Here is a 19,857-nt window from a genome sequence, read left to right as displayed (position 1 = left end):
AGTGTATAAACTCACCAGGCCAGGTCTGTGCTCCAGTTCCTTAATGGTTTTCATGATCATGCATGCCTTGGTTACATTTCCTGAGAATAATTTAAAAAAAAAAAATTATTATTATAATAATAATTTTATTTACCGTATATACTCGAGTATAAGCCGACCCGAGTATAAGCCGACCCCCCTAATTTTGCCACAAAAAACTGGGAAAACTTATTGACTCGAGTATAAGCCTAGGGTGGAAAATGCAGCAGCTACCGGTGAATTTCAAAAATAAAAATAGATGCTCCATACCGTTCATTATGGCCCCATAGCTGTGCCATATAGTGCTCTGCACCGTTCATTATTGCCCCATAGCTGTACCATAGAAAGCTGTGCCATATAGTGCTCTGCACCGTTCATTATTGCCCCATAGCTGTGCCATATAGTGCTCTGCACCATTCATTATTGCCCCATAGCTGTGCCATATAGTGCTCTGCACCGTTCATTATTGCCCCATAGCTGTGCCATATAGTGCTCTGCACCGTTCATAATTGCCCCATAGCTGTGCCATATAGTGCTCTGCACCGTTCATAATTGCCCCATAGCTGTGCCATATAGTGCTCTGCACCGTACATCATTGCCCCATAGCTGTGCCATATAGTGCTCTGCACCGTTCATTATTGCCCCATAGCTGTGCCATATAGTGCTCTGCACCGTTCATTATTGCTCCATAGCTGTGCCATATAGTGCTCTGCACCGTTCATTATTGCCCCATAGCTGTGCCATATAGTGCTCTGCACCGTTCATCATTGCCCCATAGCTGTGCCATAGTGCTCTGCACCGTTCATTATTGCCCCATAGCTGTGCCATATAGTGCTCTGCACCGTTCATTATTGCCCCATAGCTGTGCCATATAGTGCTCTGCACCGTTCATAATTGCCCCATAGCTGTGCCATATAGTGCTCTGCACCGTTCATCATTGCCCCATAGCTGTGCCATAGTACTCTGCACCGTTCATTATTGCCCCATAGCTGTGCCATAGTGCTCTGCACCGTTCATAATTGCCCCATAGCTGTGCCATATAGTGCTCTGCACCGTTCATAATTGCCCCATAGCTGTGCCATATAGTGCTCTGCACCGTTCATTATTGCCCCATAGCTGTGCCATTTAGTGCTCTGCACCGTTCATAATTGCCCCATAGCTGTGCCATATAGTGCTCTGCACCGTTCATTATTGCCCCATAGCTGTGCCATATAGTGCTCTGCACCGTTCATAATTGCCCCATAGCTGTGCCATATAGTGCTCTGCACCGTTCATAATTGCCCCATAGCTGTGCCATATAGTGCTCTGCACCGTTCATAATTGCCCCATAGCTGTGCCATATAGTGCTCTGCACCGTTCATTATTGCCCCATAGCTGTGCCATATAGTGCTCTGCACCGTTCATCATTGCCCCATAGCTGTGCCATAGTGCTCTGCACCATTCATAATTGCCCCATAGCTGTGCCATATAGTGCTCTGCACAGTTCATTATTGCCCCATAGCTGTGCCATATAGTGCTCTGCACCGTTCATCATTGCCCCATAGCTGTGCCATATTGCTCTGCACCATTCATAATTGCCCCATAGCTGTGCCATATAGTGCTCTGCACCGTTCATTATTGCCCCATAGCTGTGCCATATAGTGCTCTGCACCGTTCATAATTGCCCCATAGCTGTGCCATATAGTGCTCTGCACCGTTCATTATTGCCCCATAGCTGTGCCATATAGTGCTCTGCACTGTTCATTATTGCCCCATAGCTGTGCCATAGAAAGCTGTGCCATATAGTGCTCTGCACTGTTCATTATTGCCCCATAGCTGTGCCATAGAAAGCTGTGCCATATAGTGCTCTGCACCGTTCATTATTACCCCATAGTTGTGCCATAGAAAGCTGTGCTGCTGCTGCTGCTGCAATAAAAATAATAAAACACATACTCACCTCTCTTGCCTGCAGCTCCTCAGCGTCCCGTCCCGGCGTCTCTCTGCACTGACTTATCAGGCAGAGGGCGGCGCGCACACTATATGCGTCATCGCGCCCTCTGACCTGAACAGTCAGTGCGGAGAGACGCCGGGAAGACAGAGCGGCGCCCGGCGTGTGGAACGCGGACAGGTGAATATGTAATACTTACCTGCTCCCGGCGTCCCGCTCCTTCCCCCGGACAGCTGGTCTTCGGTGCCGCAGCCTCTTCCTCTGTCAGCGGTCACCATTACCGCTGATTAGAGAAATGAATAGGCGGCTCCGCCCCTATGGGAGTGGAGTCCATATTCATTTCTCTAATGAGCGGTCCCACGTGACCGCTGAACAGGGGAAGAGCTGCGGCACCCGGAGACCGTGGGACGGGCAGGGGGAGCGCCAGGAGCCCCGGAAGCAGGTAAGTATGCCTCAGCGCCCTCTCCCCCTCACCCGCCGACCGTGACTCGAGTATAAGCCGAGAGGGGCACTTTCAGCCCAAAAATTTGGGCTGAAAATCTCGGCTTATACTCGAGTATATACGGTATACAGCGCCAACATATTCCGCAGAGCTTTACAAATTATAGAGGGGACTTGTACAGACAATAGACATTACAGCATAACAGAAATCACAGTTCAAAACAGATACCAGGAGGAATGAGGGCCCTGCTCGCAAGCTTACAATCTATGAGGAAAAGGGGAGACACGAGAGGTGGATGGTAACAGTTGCTTTAGTTATTTGGACCATCCATAGTGTAAGGGTACTGTCACACAGTGCAATTTTGATCGCTACGACGGTACGATCCGTGACGTTCCAGCGATATCCATACGATATCGCAGTGTCAGACACGCAGCAGCGATCAGGGACCCTGCTGAGAATCGTACGTCGTAGCAGATCGTTTGGAACTTTCTTTCGTCGCTGGATCTCCCGCTGACATCGCTGGATCGTTGTGTGTGACAGCGATCCAGCGATGTGTTCGCTTGTAACCAGGGTAAACATCGGGTAACTAAACGCAGGGCCGCGCTTAGTAATCCGATGTTTACCGTGGTTACCAGCGTAAAAGTAAAAAAAAAACAAACCGTACATACTTACATTCCGGTGTCTGTCCTCCGGCGTCTCAGCTTCTCTGCACTGTGAGCGCCGGCCGGAAAGCGAGCACAGCGGTGACGTCTGACATCACCGCTGTGCTTTCCGGCCGCTGTGCTTACACAGTGCAGAGAAGCTGAGACGCCGGGGGACAGACACCGCAATGTAAGTATGTACGGTTTGTTTTTTTTACGTTTACGCTGGTAACCAGGGTAAACATCAGGTTACTAAGCGCGGCCCTGCGCTTAGTAACCCGATGTTTACCCTGGTTACCCGGGGACTTCGGCATCGCTCCAGCGCCGTGATTGCAACGTGTGACCGCAGTCTACGACGCTGGAGCGATAATCATACGATCGCTGTGACGTCACGAATCGTGCCGTCGTAGCGATCAAAATGGCACTGTGTGACAGTACCCTTAGGCTCGGGTGTTCATGTAAAGCTGCATGAACCAGTTCACTGCCTTAATTATAATTATTATTATTATACACACACACGTACATGTATTATTTTGGGGGCGGTGTGTTTGTGAGTGAGTGTGTGTGTGTATTAGTTACATACCTTGTGAGAGTTTTAATTGTGCCATTGTTAGTTTGATTTGAGATGCATGGACTGGATTCTGATCAGCAAATTCCTATGAAAATATTAAAATAAAATCATTTTAGTGGATTGATTCAGTGGAACAAATAGAATAATATATAGTTCAGATCAAGAAGTTAATGGACAGGGATTTTTAAACGTTATATCCTCAAATTGTAAGTTACTTCATTTATTTTTTAAACTTAAGGCTGTGTGCACACGTCGCTTTTTTTCGCGTTTTTTCTCTATAAAAACTCAAAAAACGCATACATTATGCTTCCCATCATTTAGAATACATTCCACAATTTTTGTGCACATGATGCGTTTTTTTCTGCGAAAAAAACGCATTGCGGTAAAAAACGCATCATGTTCATTAATTTTGCAGATTTTTCGTGTTTTTTCCTGCTATTTAATGCATTGGGAAGCTCCGGAAAAAAACGCATCAAAAACGCGAAAAAAACGCATGCGGATTTCTTGCAGAAAATGTCTGGTTTTGCTCAGGAAATTTCTGCAAGAAATCCTGAACGTGTGCACATAGCCTAAACACTTATATACAGTGGTGAAAATGAGGTTAGCTTCACACGTTGGGCAGGGCTTTGGACGAAAGGCCTCTTCCTCCGTGAAGCCCTGCCCACTGCCACGCCTCTTCCTTGAGCTCCGCCTATGTCTGCACTCGTCCTGCGTACCCTATCTTTAACATTGGGTACGCAGGCCATGTGGAAGCTGTGCCAACCGCAACAAAATGCATCATGTAGCGTTTGATGCAGGTCAGCGCAGCGTCAAGATGACGCATGCGGAGGCATCCGCATACATCCGCACGGCCTGCGTTCCCAATGTTAAAGATGGGTACGCAGAACGCATGCAGACGTAGGCGGAGCTCAAGGAAGAGGCGCAGCAGTGATAGGGGCTTCACGGATGAAGAAGGCCTTGGTCCGCAGCCCTGCTGAACGCTAGTGTGAAACTAGCCTAAGTATTTGATACACTGCCAATTTTGCAATTTTTCCCACCTATAAAGAATGGAGAAGTCTGTCATTTTTGTCATAGGTACAATTCAACTGAGATCAAAATCTAAAAATAAAAAAACAGAAAATCACATGGTATGATTTTTAAATAATTAAATTGTATTTTATTGCACAAAAGTATTTTATCACCTACCAACCAGCAATTCTTGCTTTTCATAGACCTGTTAGTTTCTCTTTAAGAGGCCTCTTACTCTGCACTCATTACCTGTATTCATTTCACCTGTTTGATCTCATTACCTGTATAAAAGACACCTGTGCATACACTCAATCACACTCCAACCTCTCCACCATGGCCTAGACCAAAGAGCTGTCTAAGGACACAGGGACTAAACTGCGGACTTGTACAAGACTGGGCTACAGGACAATAGGCAAGCAGTTTGGTGAGAAGGCAACAACTGTTGTCACAATTATTAGATAACTGTCAATCTTCCTCGGTCTGGTGCTCTATGCAAGATCCATGTGGGGTAAAGATGATTCTGACAAAGGTCAGGAATTAGCCCAGAAACTCATAAGAGTACATGGTCAATGACCAGAAGATAGAGACCACAGTCTCAAACATTACTATTAGTAACACACTACGCCGTCATGGATTAAAATCCTGCAGGGCACACAAGGTTCCCCTGCTCACGCCACCACACGTTCGATGCATTTGAGGTTCGCCAATGACTATCTGGATGATTCAGAAAAGGCTTGGGAGAAGGTCATCTGATCAGATGAGACCAAAATAGAACTTTTTGGTATCAACTCCACTCGCCGTGTTTGGAAGAAAAAGGATAAGTACAATCCCAAGAACACCATCCCAATTGTGAAGCATGGTGGGGAAAACATCATACTTTGGGGGTGCTTTTCTGCAAAGGGGACAGGAAAAATGAGGATAGATGGAGTCATGTATCGTGAGATTTTGGCCAACAACCTCCTTCCCTCAGTAAGAGAATTGAAGATGGGTTGTGGCTGAGTCTTCCAGCATGACAATGACCCGAAACACACAGCCAGGGCAACTAAGGAGTGACTCTGTAAGAAACATTTCAAGGACCTGGAGTGGCCTAGCTAGTCTCCAGACCTGAACCCAACAGAAATCGTTGGAAGGAGATGAAACTCAATGTTGCCCAGCGACAGCCATGAAATCTGAAAGACCTGGAGAAGATCTGCATGGAGGAGTGGGCCAAAATCCCTGCAGCAGTGTGTGTAATCTTGGTCAAGAACTACAGGAAATGTCTGACCTCTAATAGCAAACAAAGGTTTCTGTTCCAAATATTGAGTTCTGTTTTTCTATTTTATCAAATACAAATTTCATGCAACAAAATGCAAATTACTTAAATATAAATCATTCAATGTGATTTTCTGTCTTTTATTTTTAGCTTCAGTCTCTCACAGCTGAATTGTATCTACAATAAAAATTACAGACCTCTCCATTCTTAGTAGGTGGGAAAACTTGCAAAATCGGCCGTGTTTTTTCCCCACTGTAACTCCTTATTTACGGACCATAGAGAAAGCCCTTAAATCATAGGATAGAAAAAACAGATGAGAAACCCTATGAAAATGTTACCCAATAAAATGCATAGTATCTAGTTCCTTGTGTTAGGGCTCATATAGACGTCCGTTTTTGACGTCCGTGTTTTATAATTTATGCAGAAACAACATGTACCCATTTTAGTATATGGGGCTGGAAACGTATTTTTTGCAGACTGTCTGTGCAAAAATCAAGGAAAAAATCATGGAAGCACATAGATAACATCAGTGTACGGTCCTTGTATTGTCCGTGATTATTACAATGGATAGAAGCTTCGTAATTTATCTTTCTACACGTGACAAATCACTGACGAAACTAGGATCCAAAACACTGATGAAATTTAGCAGGTTTTTTTTGCGTACTTAAAGTGAAGCTGTAACCAGGTTTGGCCAATATAAGATACGGCCACCGCCTTTCAGGACTTATGTACAGCATTCAATAATGATGTAGATAAGCAAGAGAAGAGAAATATGTTTTATTATACTCCCCTGCGGGGCGGTCAGGTGGGTGTCGCAGGTCCGGTGCCTCCCATCTTCTTATGATCGCTGCCCTCCTGCTAGCTTCATGGCTTCCCGGCATCGCGCTCCTGCGCAGTCGTACTCATCTGCCCTATTGAGGGCAGAGGAAAGTACTGCAGTGCACAGGCACCGGGAAAGGTCAGGGGGGCACAGTGCCTCGCACCACAGTACTTTGCTCTGTCCTCAACAGGGCAGAAAACTACCCCTGCACAGGAGAGCGATGACGAGGAGACTGTCTTATATCGGCCAAACCTGGTGACAGGTTCCCTTTAAAATACGGACATCTGAAAGAGGCCTTACTTGCATTAATGCATTAACATTGCTATGCGGAGAACCTATAAAGCAGCTCAGTTCCCCCCGAAGACACATTAAAGGGAACCTGTCACCCCCAAAATTGAAGGTGAGCTGCTGCCACCGGCATCAGGGGCTTATCTACAGCATTCTGTAATGCTGTAGATAAGCCCCTGATGTATCCAGAAAGATAAGAAAAAGACATTAGATTATACTCACCCAGGGGCGGTCCCGGTTCTGTCCTGGTCCGATGGGCGTCGCGATCCGGTCCAGGCCTCCCATCTTCTTACGATGACGCCCTCTTCTTGTCTTCACGCTGCAGCTCCGGCGCAGGCGTTCTCAGCAAAGTACTGCAGTGCGCAGGCACCAGGAAAGGTCAGAGAGGCCTGGCGCCTGCGCACTGCAGTACTTTGCTCTGCCCTCAACAGGGCAGACAAAACACCTGCACCGGAGCCGCAGCGTGAAGACAAGAAGAGGACATGATCGTATGAAGATAGGAGGCCCCGGACCGGACCGCGACACCCATCGGACCCGCCGATGGGTGAGTATATAATAACCTGTTTTTCTCATCTTTCAGGATACATTGGGGGCTTATCTACAGCATTACAGAATGCTGTAGATAAGCCCCTGATGCCGGTGGGCTTAGCTCACCTTTGATTTTGGGGGTGACCGGTTCCCTTTAAGACTAAGTTATCAGAGCCAGCAAAGTGGATGACATTTAAGCAAGTCTCATGCCCATTCTGCTAGTTTTTTTTTTCCTTTACGTTGACCTGTTGTCATATTTTATTTGTAAATTTCTTTTGTGTTAAATATGTTATTTGTGGACTTTTTTTCATAGACTTAAATGAGATGAGGAAAATGTGCACATAAAAATCACACGTGCATTTCTTCAGTGGAAATGCAGTAAAAACACATGTAAGGCTCCTTTCACACTAGCGTTAACTGCAATCCGCCACAATGCTTCGTTTTGCCGAAAAAACGCATCCTGCAAAAGTGCTTGCAGGATGGGTTTTTTTCCCCATAGACTAACATTAAGCGACGTATTGTGACGGATTGCCACACTTCGCACCCGTCGTGCGACGGTTGCGCCGTGTTGTGGCGGACCGTCGGAACCAAAAAAAGCTACATGTAACGTTTTTTGCTCACAACGGTCCGCTTTTTCCGACCACGCATGCACGGCCGGAACTCCGCCCCCACCTCCCCACACTTCCCCGCACCTCACAATGGGGCAGCGGATGCGCTGGAAAAATGCATCCGGCTGCCCCCGTTGTGCGGCGGAGACAACGCTAGCGTCGGGAACCTCGGCCCGACGCTAGTGTGAAAGTAGCCTAACTGGTTCAAACCCATATATAATGCAGTAAAATAAGTAAATTGGTGCAAAAATGCAGCAGAAAATAGGCATCATCAAAAACGCATCAAAGACTTATCGATGGAACACAGCCTAAAAAGTCCTAAAAGGCAGAGTACACAGCCTCAGAAGCCATGCTCTCCGGTAGACCACCTCTGTCAAAGTTTAAACATTCCTAATATGATCATGCCTCAGATGTATACCTGGAGTAGGTCTATAGCTTTCGCGGGCTGTTTCTCACGACATAGCTGGGCAGCCTGAATAAGAACTGGAAGAAGGTCCTCGGGGTTCTGGGCCTGTAAACTGGTGGACAGCTTTCGGCACTGCTCTGCCTAAAAGAAGTAGAAGCATTCCAGTTACCGGAAAAAAACACTCAGGAAAATGAAGAAAAGGTCATGAATTGTGTTGTATTACGCTGCATACCTGATTTGTGTACATAGAAAGCAAAGCCTTGTTAAATTCTATGGCCTGCAGTTGTCTCTTTGCCAGCTTATGTTCTACTCCCTCAGCGTTTGCAAGCTTCACTTTCTTCTTTGAATCAAACACGTTTTGGTCCTTTAAGAAAATATAACTGATTGTTAATGGGGTTGTCTACTTCAACATTATTTCTCATGGTGAAAATTCCATTTCCTTTGTGGTGCGGAAAGCCGCATACAAACCTTGTTAACGGTTATGATGTTATTTGCCACAACAGCCAATAAACCAATGTCAGTGGGCCTGGAAGGAAAGAGACACTGAAGTGAACCACTGGCAAGAGTAGAATGTAGGAGATAAACTCGCTGCTTCTGCAATCCTTACTTTAATTTGACTATTTGGTTGTAAAGCTGAAGGGCATCTTCTATAGAGCCTTGGAGCTGCATGACATAGGCCATCTGACCATGAATTATGGTCAGCTCAGCATCTATATCTTCTTCTGTCAAATCCTGAGAACATGTAACGGGAGTCATTTATCTCAGAAAAAAAAAAAAACAAACCACGTAGTACATGAGTTTTTATTAACCCCTTCACGACATGTGCCATACGGTGTAAGTCGGTAGCGTGTGTGTTTCACACTAACAATTGTAGGTGGAGAAAACGGACAGCAGCATTTAACACGCGCCAGCAGGTTGGCACGTCATTCCATGTGCCCGTGAAGTAATCGTGGGTCGCCAATGTGTTGCTATGACAGCAGCGGGTCTATTGACCCATGTGCTTGTCATTACGGAGCGGCTTTGTAACCCTGCCTGTGGCCAAGGTTCAAAGGAGACCGTGATTTCTACTATATGCAGTGATGCTGTGGCAGTGCTGTATATAGCACTAGCAAATAGATGACTGCAGCTTCAAGAACAGTGAACAAGAAACTTTAAAAAAAGAAAAAAAAATGTGAAAAACAAAAAACATTAAAGTTCAAATCCCCCCTTTAAAAAAAAAAATAAAATAAATACACGTGGCATCACCAGGTTCAGACAAGGCCAATCAAAATATAAAAATAATTAACCCGATCGGTAAATCGAAAAGAAAAATTAATTTTTACAATTCTGACCACTGTCACGTTATGTGGTAATTACTCTAGAACTCTTCAATGGATCCCACTGATTCTGAGACTGTTTTTTCATGACATATTGTACTTCATGTTCGTGGTAACATTTCTTCAATATAACTTGCATTTACTTTGGTAAAAATGTTTAAGATTTTGTAATTTCCAAACTTTAATTTGTGTCCTTAAATCAGAGTCATGTAGAGTCATTAATAAATAAAATTTCCCACATGTCTACTTTACATCAGCACAATTTGGAACCAACATTTTTGTGTTAGGATGTTATAAGGGTTAAAAGTTGACCAGCGATTTCTCATTTTTCCAGCAAAATATAAAAAACCATTCTTTTAGGGACCACATCACATTTGAAGTGAGTTTGGGGGGGATCAATATGACAGAAAATACCCAAAAGTGACACCATTCTAAGAACTGCACCCCTCAAGGTGCTCAAAACCACATACAAGAAGTTTATTAACCCTTCAGGTGCTTCACGAGAACTAAAGCAATGTGGTAGGAAAAAATGAACATTTTACTTTTTTCACAAAAATTTTTACTTTGGAACCAATTTTTTTTTATTTTCACAATTGTATCAGGAGAAAATGGGCAACAAAATTTGTTGTGCAATTTCTCCCGAGTACGCAGATACCCCATATGTGGGGGAAAACTACTGTTTGGGCACACAGCAGTGCTCAGAAGGAAGGGAGCACCTTTTGCTTTTTGAACCCAAAAGTAGGTGGAATCAATGGCGGGCGTCATGTCGCATTTGGAGACCCCTGATGTACCTAAACAGTGAAAACTCCTCAATTCTAACTCCAACCGTAAAGGTACCTTCACACTAAACGATATCGCTAGCGATCCGTGACATTGCAGCGTCCTGGCTAGCGATATCGTGTTTGACAGGCAGCAGCGATCAGGATCCTGCTGTGCCATCGTTGGTCGGACCAGAAAGGCCAGAACTTTCTTTCGTCGCTGGATCTCCCGTAGACATTGCTGGATCGGTGTGTGTGACACCGATCCAGCGATGTCTTCACTGGTAACCAGGGTAAACATCCGTCAGGTCCCTTGCCGTCCGCTTCCCGCACTGACTGTGAGTGCCGGCCGTAAAGTAAAAGCAGAGCGCAGCGGTGACGTCACCGCTGTGCTGTACTTTACGGCTGGCACTCACAGTCAGTGCGGGAAGCGGACGGCGAGGGACCTGACGGACACCGGAATGTGAGTATGTACTGTTTGGTTTTTTTACGTTTACGCTGATAACCAGGGTAAACATCGGGTTACTAAGCGCGGCCCTGCGCTTAGTAACCCGATGTTTAACCTGGTTACCCGGGGACCTCTGCATCGTTGGTCGCTGGAGAGCTGTCTGTGTGACAGCTCTCCAGCGACCACACAACGACTTACCAACGATCACGGCCAGGTCGTATCGCTGGTCGTGATCGTTGGTAAATCGTTTAGTGTGAAGGTACCTTAACACAGCCCTAACCCCAACACATCCTAACCCTAATCCCAACCCTAGCTCCAACCCCAACCCTAGCTACAACCCCAAATATAACTCTAATGGAAAAAAAATACTTTTATTTTATTATTCTTACCTAACTAAGGGAGTGATAAAGGGGGGTTTGATTTACTATTTTGTTCACTGTGATAAGGTCTATCACAGTGATCAAAATGAACCAATAGGAGAAAACTCCTATTGTTGCTGAGTGCCGGCCAGCAGATCTTGCGCATGTGCCCGCCATTTTTTTCCCAGAAGTAGTCAAGGGCCTGGGGACACAGCTGAAGGGACGAGGGCGCTCGGGGGACCCCATTTCTCTCTCCTCTGATGTGCTAGATCATATCAGAGGAGAGAGAAATAAATGGGAAATCTGACTGTTATTTGCAGATTTTGTGCTGATTCCACCTGCAGTTTTACACCTGCAGATTCCCATTATCGAGCAGGTGTAAACCGCTGCGGAATCTGCATAAAGAATAGACATGCCTTTTTTTCCGCAACATGTGCACTGCGGATTTTGTATTTACATGGTACTGTAAACTCAGGGAAAACGCAGCGTGTGTGCATACCTTAAAAGGTGTATCGACTGTCGTTAAGGGGTTAAGGAGAAGGGTTTGTGAGGTAGGTACAACAACACACACAAAAAAAATAAATAAAAAGGGTGCAATGAGCAATCCACACATCACAGCTATCCCAAAATAATACAGGCAAAAACATCTCAACACGCAAAAATAACAAAAAAAAAAACAACAACCCATAACAGCTCCCATCGACTGAAAAATTAAACAGTTATGGGTCTTGGAAAATGGAGACACAACCTGTCAATTTTTTCTTTGAGCTTCTGATTTTTTTTTCCCACCACTAAAATAAAATAAAGAATTGGACATATTTGGTATCGCCGTAACCATGCTGATGGGCAAAATCAAATCATGAGGTCAATTTCACCACAAAAAGTGCACCATAAAAACAATTCCCCAAAAAAGTTTGAATTGTATTTTTTCCCCCCACTTGGATTTTTTCCCCACCATTTTTCAGTATACTATGTGATAAAATTAATGGGGTCATTAAAAATTACAACTCGTTTTGTAATAAACAAACAATCCTTCATACGTGTATGTGGACAGAAAACAAACAAAACAAAACAAAAAAATCGCTCTGGGAAGAAAAAGACAAACGCAAAAATGGAAATTGGCAATGTTGTGAAGGGGTTAAAAATAAAAGGAACAGTATCCAAAGTAAGAGAACATACTCACAGTGTCTTCAGAAATGGATTGTCTGCAGAGATCTTAAGGCAAAAAACAAAGGGTAATGAATACATAACCAAATTGTAAGAAACAAAAAAACAACAGCGGGTGGCACAGCCTTCAACGGTTAATATCCACCACTACAGGATATGTTACGATCTAGCAGTGAACAACGCAGCCTCCAAAATCCTGACTTCGGGTGCTCCTCTATGCAAGTCATAAATAGTCCAGATATAAGAAAAAACGAGGGCACTCACCGGTCTTCACAGGATTCAAAACTTTATTGGTAACATGTTCAGATAAATTCCATGGCCGGAGCTAATGGAGCCGCAGCTCGTGTGAGCAGGGGAGAACCAGGACAACAGCCGTTTGGCGCTGTGCTTGCGCTTCTACGGGTCCAAATCTTTGTTTGGAAACTCACTTTTTCCTTCTCTGGTTTCGATATAATATATGAATCGTCCAGATGTTTTTAATACTACCTAGCAGTATATTCACTGAAGAATGTGCGTAGAAAGGCTTTTTTTTTTTTTTTTTTTAACCTCTTTCTGACCTCGGATGGAATAGTACATCCGAGGCCAGAACCCCCGCTTTGATGTGGGCTCCGGCGGTGAGCCCACATTAAAGCCGGGACATGTCAGCTGTTTTGAACAGCTGACATGCGCCTGCAATAGCGACGGGTGGAATCGCTATCCACCCGCCGCTATTAACTAGTTAAATGCCGCTGTCAAACGCCGACAGCGGCATTTAATCAGCGCTTCCGGCCATCGTGCCAGAAATGAGCGCATCGCCAAGGGTCACATGATCGGGGGTCAGCGATGCTTCTGCATAGTAACCATAGAGGTCCTTGAGACCTCTATGGTTGCTGATGCCGGATTGCTATGAGCACCATCCTGTGGTCTGCGCTCATAGCAATGCAGGAATTCAGATACATAGGAGCTATCTGATGATTGCTCCCATGTAGCTGAGCTGATCGAGTTGTGCCAGCTTCTAGCCTCCCATGTAGGCTATTGAAGCATGGCAAAAGTAAAAAAAAAAAGTGAAAAAAAAAAAAATTATATAAAAGTTTAAATCACCCCCCCCCCTTTCGCCCCATTCAAAATAAAATAAGAAAAATTCAAACCTACACATATTTGGTATCGCCGCGGTCAGAATCGCCCGATCTATTAATAAAAAAAAGGATTAACCCGATCGCTAAATGGTGTAGCGAGAAAAAAATTAAAAACGCCATTATTACATTTTTTTGGTCACCGCAACATTGCATTAAAATTTAATAACAGGCGATCAAAAGAACGTATCTGCACCAAAATGGTATCAATAAAAACGTCAGCTCGGCACGCAAAAAATAAGCCCTCACCTGACCCCAGATCACGAAAAATGGAGACGCTACGAGTATCGGAAAATGGTGCAATGTTTTTTTGTTTTTCTTTTTAGCAAAGTTTGGAATTTTTTTTCACCACTTAGATAAAAGAGAACCTAGACATGTTTGGTGTCTATGAACTCGTACTGACCTGGAGAATCAGAATGGCAGGGTTAGTTTTGGCATTTAGTGAACCTAGTAAAAAGCCAAACAAAAAACAAGTGTGGGATTGCACTTTTTGCAATTTCACCGCACTTGGATTTTTTTTCCCGTTTTCTAGTACACGACATGGTAAAACCAATGATGTCATTCAAAAGTACAACTCGTCCCGCAAAAAATAAGCCCCCACATGGCCATATTGACGGAAAAATAAAAAAGTTATGGCTCTGGGAAGGAGGGGAGCGAACAACGAACACGGAAAATCCCAAGGTCATGAAGCGGTTAATACCACACACTAATACTAGTAAGCTTTTACTTACCCAACCCCAAGTCTCGACCTGCCTCCCTGCCATTGTCCACAGGGTTTTCTAAGCAGTCTGCAGCTTTGGCCTCACTACTACAGAGCATATGATCACTGCAATCAATCACAGGGTTCAGCGGTTTCATGACTATGACAATTGCTGTAGTCATGACACCACCGCCGCAGACTAAACAAAGGCAGAGGGATAGCAGTATAGAGGCAACTCTGGTCCTGTTGTAGGCAAGTAAAGCTTTTTTTTTTTTTTTTTATACAGGGAAATCCTATGGCATAATAAGAAATGCTCGAAAATCCCTTTATCCTAATTGGTGTAAAATTACAGGTCGAATCCTATGAACATCATACAGAAAATATAATATATTTCATTATGATCAAGGCACAAGGGTCAACTAAAACAGTACGAGGAGCAACACCACGATAGGTCCAATAAGTCAGAAGAGCAGGGAGCTTACTTTCAGCCTCTCGCAGCTTTTTCATTGCGTCCCCAAACCTCCCCTGTCCAATTAGGCTACAGGCAGCATTGTAGCACAGCTCGTACGTGGTCTCCTGCAAGCCAAGGTCTTCCTATAAAACAGAAAGCGAGGAAAGACCATGGCTGGATGTAACCTGCTAGCGTACCGTGTAATGACAATAATAAGGAATATTAAGCTGGTAAAGGCAGACACTTACAGGCTTGGTCTTCGACCACAGATTCATAGCAGCCACCACCGCAGACAGATTTGTTTGCCTTTCCTCATCATAATCATCTTGAGAATTTCTTATGAGATCTCGATAGACAGATAAGCATTCTTCATATCGTTCCAGCCTATAAAGCTTATATAAAAAAAAAAAAAAAAAAAAAAAAAAAGATTAACACTGTGGCTTGCAACAATTGGCTTCCCCTTCATGAGGCTCCATTTTTACAGTTTTGTCCAGGACTCAGTGTCATGTGCTTACATCCTTGTTGACTGAATACTTGTATCTGCGAGCGTGACAAAATCAGCACTTTCTGGACAGTCAAATATATATTTTTTTTAATGTACGGTATGTATATATGTATGTATGTAAGTACGTACGAATGAATGTATACATACACACACTGCTCAAAAAAATAAAGGGAACACTTAGGCTACGTTCACACTTTGCGGGTTTTGCCACGGATCCGCAGCGGATTTGACACTGCGGATCCGCAGCAGTTTTCCATGCAGGGTACAGTACAATGTTACCCTATGGAAAACAAAACCCGCTGTGCCCACGCTGCGGATTTCCGCGGAAAAAGCTGCGCGGCTTAATAACCAATTTTTATTATTTTTTACATTACTATTGATGCTGCATATTGCTGCATATGCAGCATCAATAGTATAGGCGGAAACCCGCAGCGGGAACCGCGGAACAAACCGCGATAAATCTGCAGGGATAACCGCAGCGGTTTTGCCCTGCAGATTTATCAATTCCGCTGCGGGATTAACCCGCAGAGCAGGCCGCAAAGTGTGAACGTGGCCTTAAACAACAGAGTATAACTCCAAGTAAATCAAACTTCTGTGAAATCTAACTGTCCACTTAGGAAGCAACACTGACAATCAATTTCACATGCTGTTGTGCAAATGGAATAGACAACAGATGGAAATTGGCAATTATCAAGACACCCTCAATAAAGGAGTGGTTCTGCAGGTGGGGACCACAGACCACATCTCAGTACCAATGCTTTCTGACTGATGTTTTGGTCACTTGAATGTTGGTTGTGCTTTCACACTCGTGGTAGCATGAGATGGACTCTACAATCCACACAAGTGGCTCAGGTAGTGCAGCTCATCCAGGATGGCACATCAATGCAAGCTGTGGCAAGAAGTTTTGCTATGTGTCAGTGTAGGGTCCAGAGGCTGGAGGCACTATCAGGAGACAGGCCAGTACACCAGGAGACGTGGAGGGGGCCGTAGGAGGGCAACAACCCAGCAGCAGGACCGCTACCGTAGCATTTGTTAAAGGAGGAAGAGGAGGAGCACTGCCAGAGTCCTGCAATGACCTCCAGCAGGCCACAAATGTGCATGTGTCTGCACAAACGGTTACAAACTAGACCTGAATCCGACTGAACACATCTGGGACATCATGTCTCACTCTATCCACCAATGTCACGTTGCACAACAGACTGTCCAAGAGTTGGCGGATGCTTTAGTCCAGGTCTGGGAGAAGATCCCTCAGTAGACCATCCGCCTCATCAGGAGCATGTCTAGGTGTTGTAGGGAGGTCATACAGGCACGTGGAGGCCACACACACTACTGAGCATCAATTCTTTGTCTTGAGGCATTTTCGCTGAAGTTTAATTAGCCTGCAATTTGATTTTCCACTTTGATTTTGAGCATCATTCCAACCCCAGACCTCTATGGGATATTAGTTGTGATTTACATTGACCACTTTTATGTTTTACTGTTCTCAACGCATTCCACTATATAATGAATAAAGATTTACAACTGGAATATTACATTCAGTGATAGCTAGGATGTGGGATTTTAGTGTTCCCATTATTTTTTTGAGAGAGATATACAAAACTCATATTGAAGTAATCCATGCATCCTTATAAGTATGGTAGTGGGTCTTGGTGGCTCCAGCATTTACAAGGTGGCCCAGATAACTTACCACTTGTCCATGAAGTTCGCTTAGTTTTTCTGTTTTTTCAGGTGCATTTTCAATTGTTTTCAATGAGCTCTCAATTTTATTCAGCCTGTATTCACAGTATGCCTTTTCAAAAGCAATGATGTCACTATAGAAAAACAGGAGGAAAAAATAAATCTTACATAGGACGCACAATACCTAATCTTGCAGCTGTTCTCCAATATGCTAATACGCTAAATTGTAGTTTAAGAGAGTAAGGGTAGGTGCACATAGTTAGTAAATGCTGCGGGTTGGACGTGGCGTACTCGTCCAGATGTTACAGCATAGTAGATAGGATTTAAAGAAATCCCATCTCCACTATGTGTGTACTGACACCCGCAGAGACTGACATGTGGCGCGTCTTCCCAGACTGCAGAATGTCTATTTAACTTGCAGAGACTCAAGTCTCCGCAAGATAAATTTCACTTGTACAATGTAATGGGAAGCAGTGATTCCACACCGTTCAATGAACACATGCGGAATCACCTGCGTTCAATAGCCAGCAGCACAGCGGACATGCGCTCGTCCAAAGCGCTGTCGATAACTGACCGTGTGCACATACCCTGAGAGAGTCAAACAAGCAGCTCCTCTGGGATGTTCAGTGTCACAATAATATAAATATGCCATATTATGAGTATACTTCTAGAAGGTTCCATGACACACACACCCCCACACAGCAGATTTGATCCCCCCTCCCCCCCCAGCTTTCCTCCTCACTGTGCCTGAGTGTAATCCTATACTCCTACCCATCCTTCAGGAATGTGTTAATTAGCAGAACTCAGCTCTTTTGTTTGCAGCCATGCGCTTTCTGGTTTGTGTGAGTTATTCAAGATGAAATAATTCGACCCTAGGTAGTGATAGAGGTATAAAAGTTACATATTCCGAAGGTCCACTGTTAGATGTATGACCCACTGAAATCTCTAGGATCCAAACCCAACGAAATTCAAGGAACGGATTTCTCCGTAAGCAGGTCATGTATCCACTTCGTGTATATACTTAAATGAACCCCCATGTCATGCTTAGCATAATGATAATTTTGTCTTTCTTCTACGAGGTTCACCCCAAGAGTTAGGGATAATAGCAGGATTTAATAATTTTCAAAAAGGGGAATATTCAGTGAGGTCAGAACAGGGGGAGTGGCTTGGTTTTGGGCACAGGTTTAAGAGATCATTTTGCACTAGATTTTGTCCAGGGAGCTAGCTGAGAGACGCTCTGTGATGCATTTTGATGTAGCGCCCCTCCCCCACACTGCATGGTCTGCCAGGAAATGAAATGAAGCAACTGTAAGTGCATTTTCATGTTTAATCCCTTTTATTTTGTAATTGCCTGTACATACGATAATGGTCTCCTTTTATAATATCTGTAATACACTTTAGTAAACACTGCCTAGCCTTTTTTTGGAGTAAGAGTTATAATATTTACTAGCGTTATTTTCCTTGCTCTAAAACTTACCCTATAGCCTCTGAACTAAGCCATTGCTACTGAGTGGGTTGGCTCCTGACTAGTGATGAGTGAATATACTCGTTACTCAAGATTTCCCCGAGAACGCTCGGGTGTCCTCCGAGTATTTGTAAGTACTCGGAGATTTAGTTTTCCTCACCTCAGCTGAATGATTTACATCTGTTAGCCAGCTTGATTACATGTGGGGATTCCCTAGCAACCAGGCAACCCCCACATGTACTCAGGCTGGCTAACAGATGTAAATCATTCCGCTGCAGCGATGAAAACTAAATCTCCGAGAACTAAAAAAAAAATACTTGGGAGGACACCCGAGCGTGCTCGGGAAATCTCGAGTAACAAGTATATTCACTACTCATGACCCGTTATTAAATAAGAAATAGGAGCTGCTGGCAGCGGAAGTGTCCTAAGCTTTTGGGGAAACTGGCAGCGACGGTCGGCGTGGATAATCATTTTTCCCGCAAGGCAGCCTTTCTGGCTACAAATTATCTCAGGTGCAGTTCCCTGTTTGACCTGAGGGTAAGGGGGGCGCCAGAGAGCTGCGAGTTCCAATCCGGAACTGGGAAGTGGGATATAAATAAATCCCCTTCAGAAAGGAACTGGGGGCAACCAAACAACCCCCTGTACATGACATACTGGTAGCAGCGGTGGGATAATCAAAAATATCTCCCCGTGATTCAGGATATTCAGTATCACATATGGACTTTAATTTAGAGGTCCATAGTCTGGCAACAGAGTACGCACAGGGTAGGTGTGAAGTACACTCAGCACATATCTACATTAAACCCGTGGACATGCCTCAAGTTTGTAAGAAAGTAATAATCTTTCAACCCCTTCCCACACTAGGATGTGAATAAATATCCTGGGAATAATCTTGGAAATGTGGAGGCAGCTCAGGAACCGATCTCCCTCCACATGTGGTAGATGTTGTATGTTACATAACCAACATCTGCGTCTAACTACTGAGTGGAGACAAGAAGAGATCTGGCTTTGGGTGTTAATCGTGTAGATGCTGCAATAAATCTCTGACAGTGTGATTTAAATGGTGTGGTTGTTGGTGGGACCACACACCAGCCATTGAGTTTCCTAACCCCTTTACAAAAAGGGCCCAATTCATCAAAGCTTTTACAACAGAATTCTGGAGTAAAAAGCTTTGAAAAAGTCACAAACTTTTGGCTCAACTCAAGAATGTGCTAAATGGTTGCGATATTTGTCTTTCTCAAGCCATATGTGGTGAGGTGCCCACAGAAGTTCCACATTATCTAGACCGGAGTGAACGGCACCACCTTGACGAATCGGGGGTAAATGGAGATTGTGAGGGTGCGCCAGTGCCTTACAACTCTTAACTGTGATCTAGATAACAGGTATTATG

At 44.4% G+C, this 19,857-nt stretch overlaps 1 protein-coding gene across 1 annotated transcript in view; it reads right to left on the bottom strand.

Moving 5' to 3' along the window:
- Window positions 1-19,857, bottom strand: part of SRP72 (signal recognition particle 72) — a 128,779-nt gene that overhangs the window by 52,322 nt on the left and 56,600 nt on the right. The window contains exons 3-12 of the mRNA XM_077252037.1: window positions 17,013-17,136; window positions 15,069-15,212; window positions 14,852-14,963; window positions 12,574-12,605; window positions 9,117-9,241; window positions 8,978-9,035; window positions 8,742-8,873; window positions 8,522-8,650; window positions 3,612-3,684; window positions 16-80 (exon numbers count right to left, since the gene is read on the bottom strand). Of these exons, the coding sequence (XP_077108152.1) occupies window positions 16-80; window positions 3,612-3,684; window positions 8,522-8,650; window positions 8,742-8,873; window positions 8,978-9,035; window positions 9,117-9,241; window positions 12,574-12,605; window positions 14,852-14,963; window positions 15,069-15,212; window positions 17,013-17,136 (994 nt within the window). The remainder of the gene's footprint in view (window positions 1-15; window positions 81-3,611; window positions 3,685-8,521; window positions 8,651-8,741; window positions 8,874-8,977; window positions 9,036-9,116; window positions 9,242-12,573; window positions 12,606-14,851; window positions 14,964-15,068; window positions 15,213-17,012; window positions 17,137-19,857) is intronic.

This window comes from Ranitomeya variabilis, chromosome 1, assembly GCF_051348905.1.
Source record: "Ranitomeya variabilis isolate aRanVar5 chromosome 1, aRanVar5.hap1, whole genome shotgun sequence".
In the NCBI taxonomy this organism is placed as follows: domain Eukaryota; kingdom Metazoa; phylum Chordata; class Amphibia; order Anura; family Dendrobatidae; genus Ranitomeya; species Ranitomeya variabilis.
This window is presented reverse-complemented; position numbering and strand designations above follow the sequence as displayed.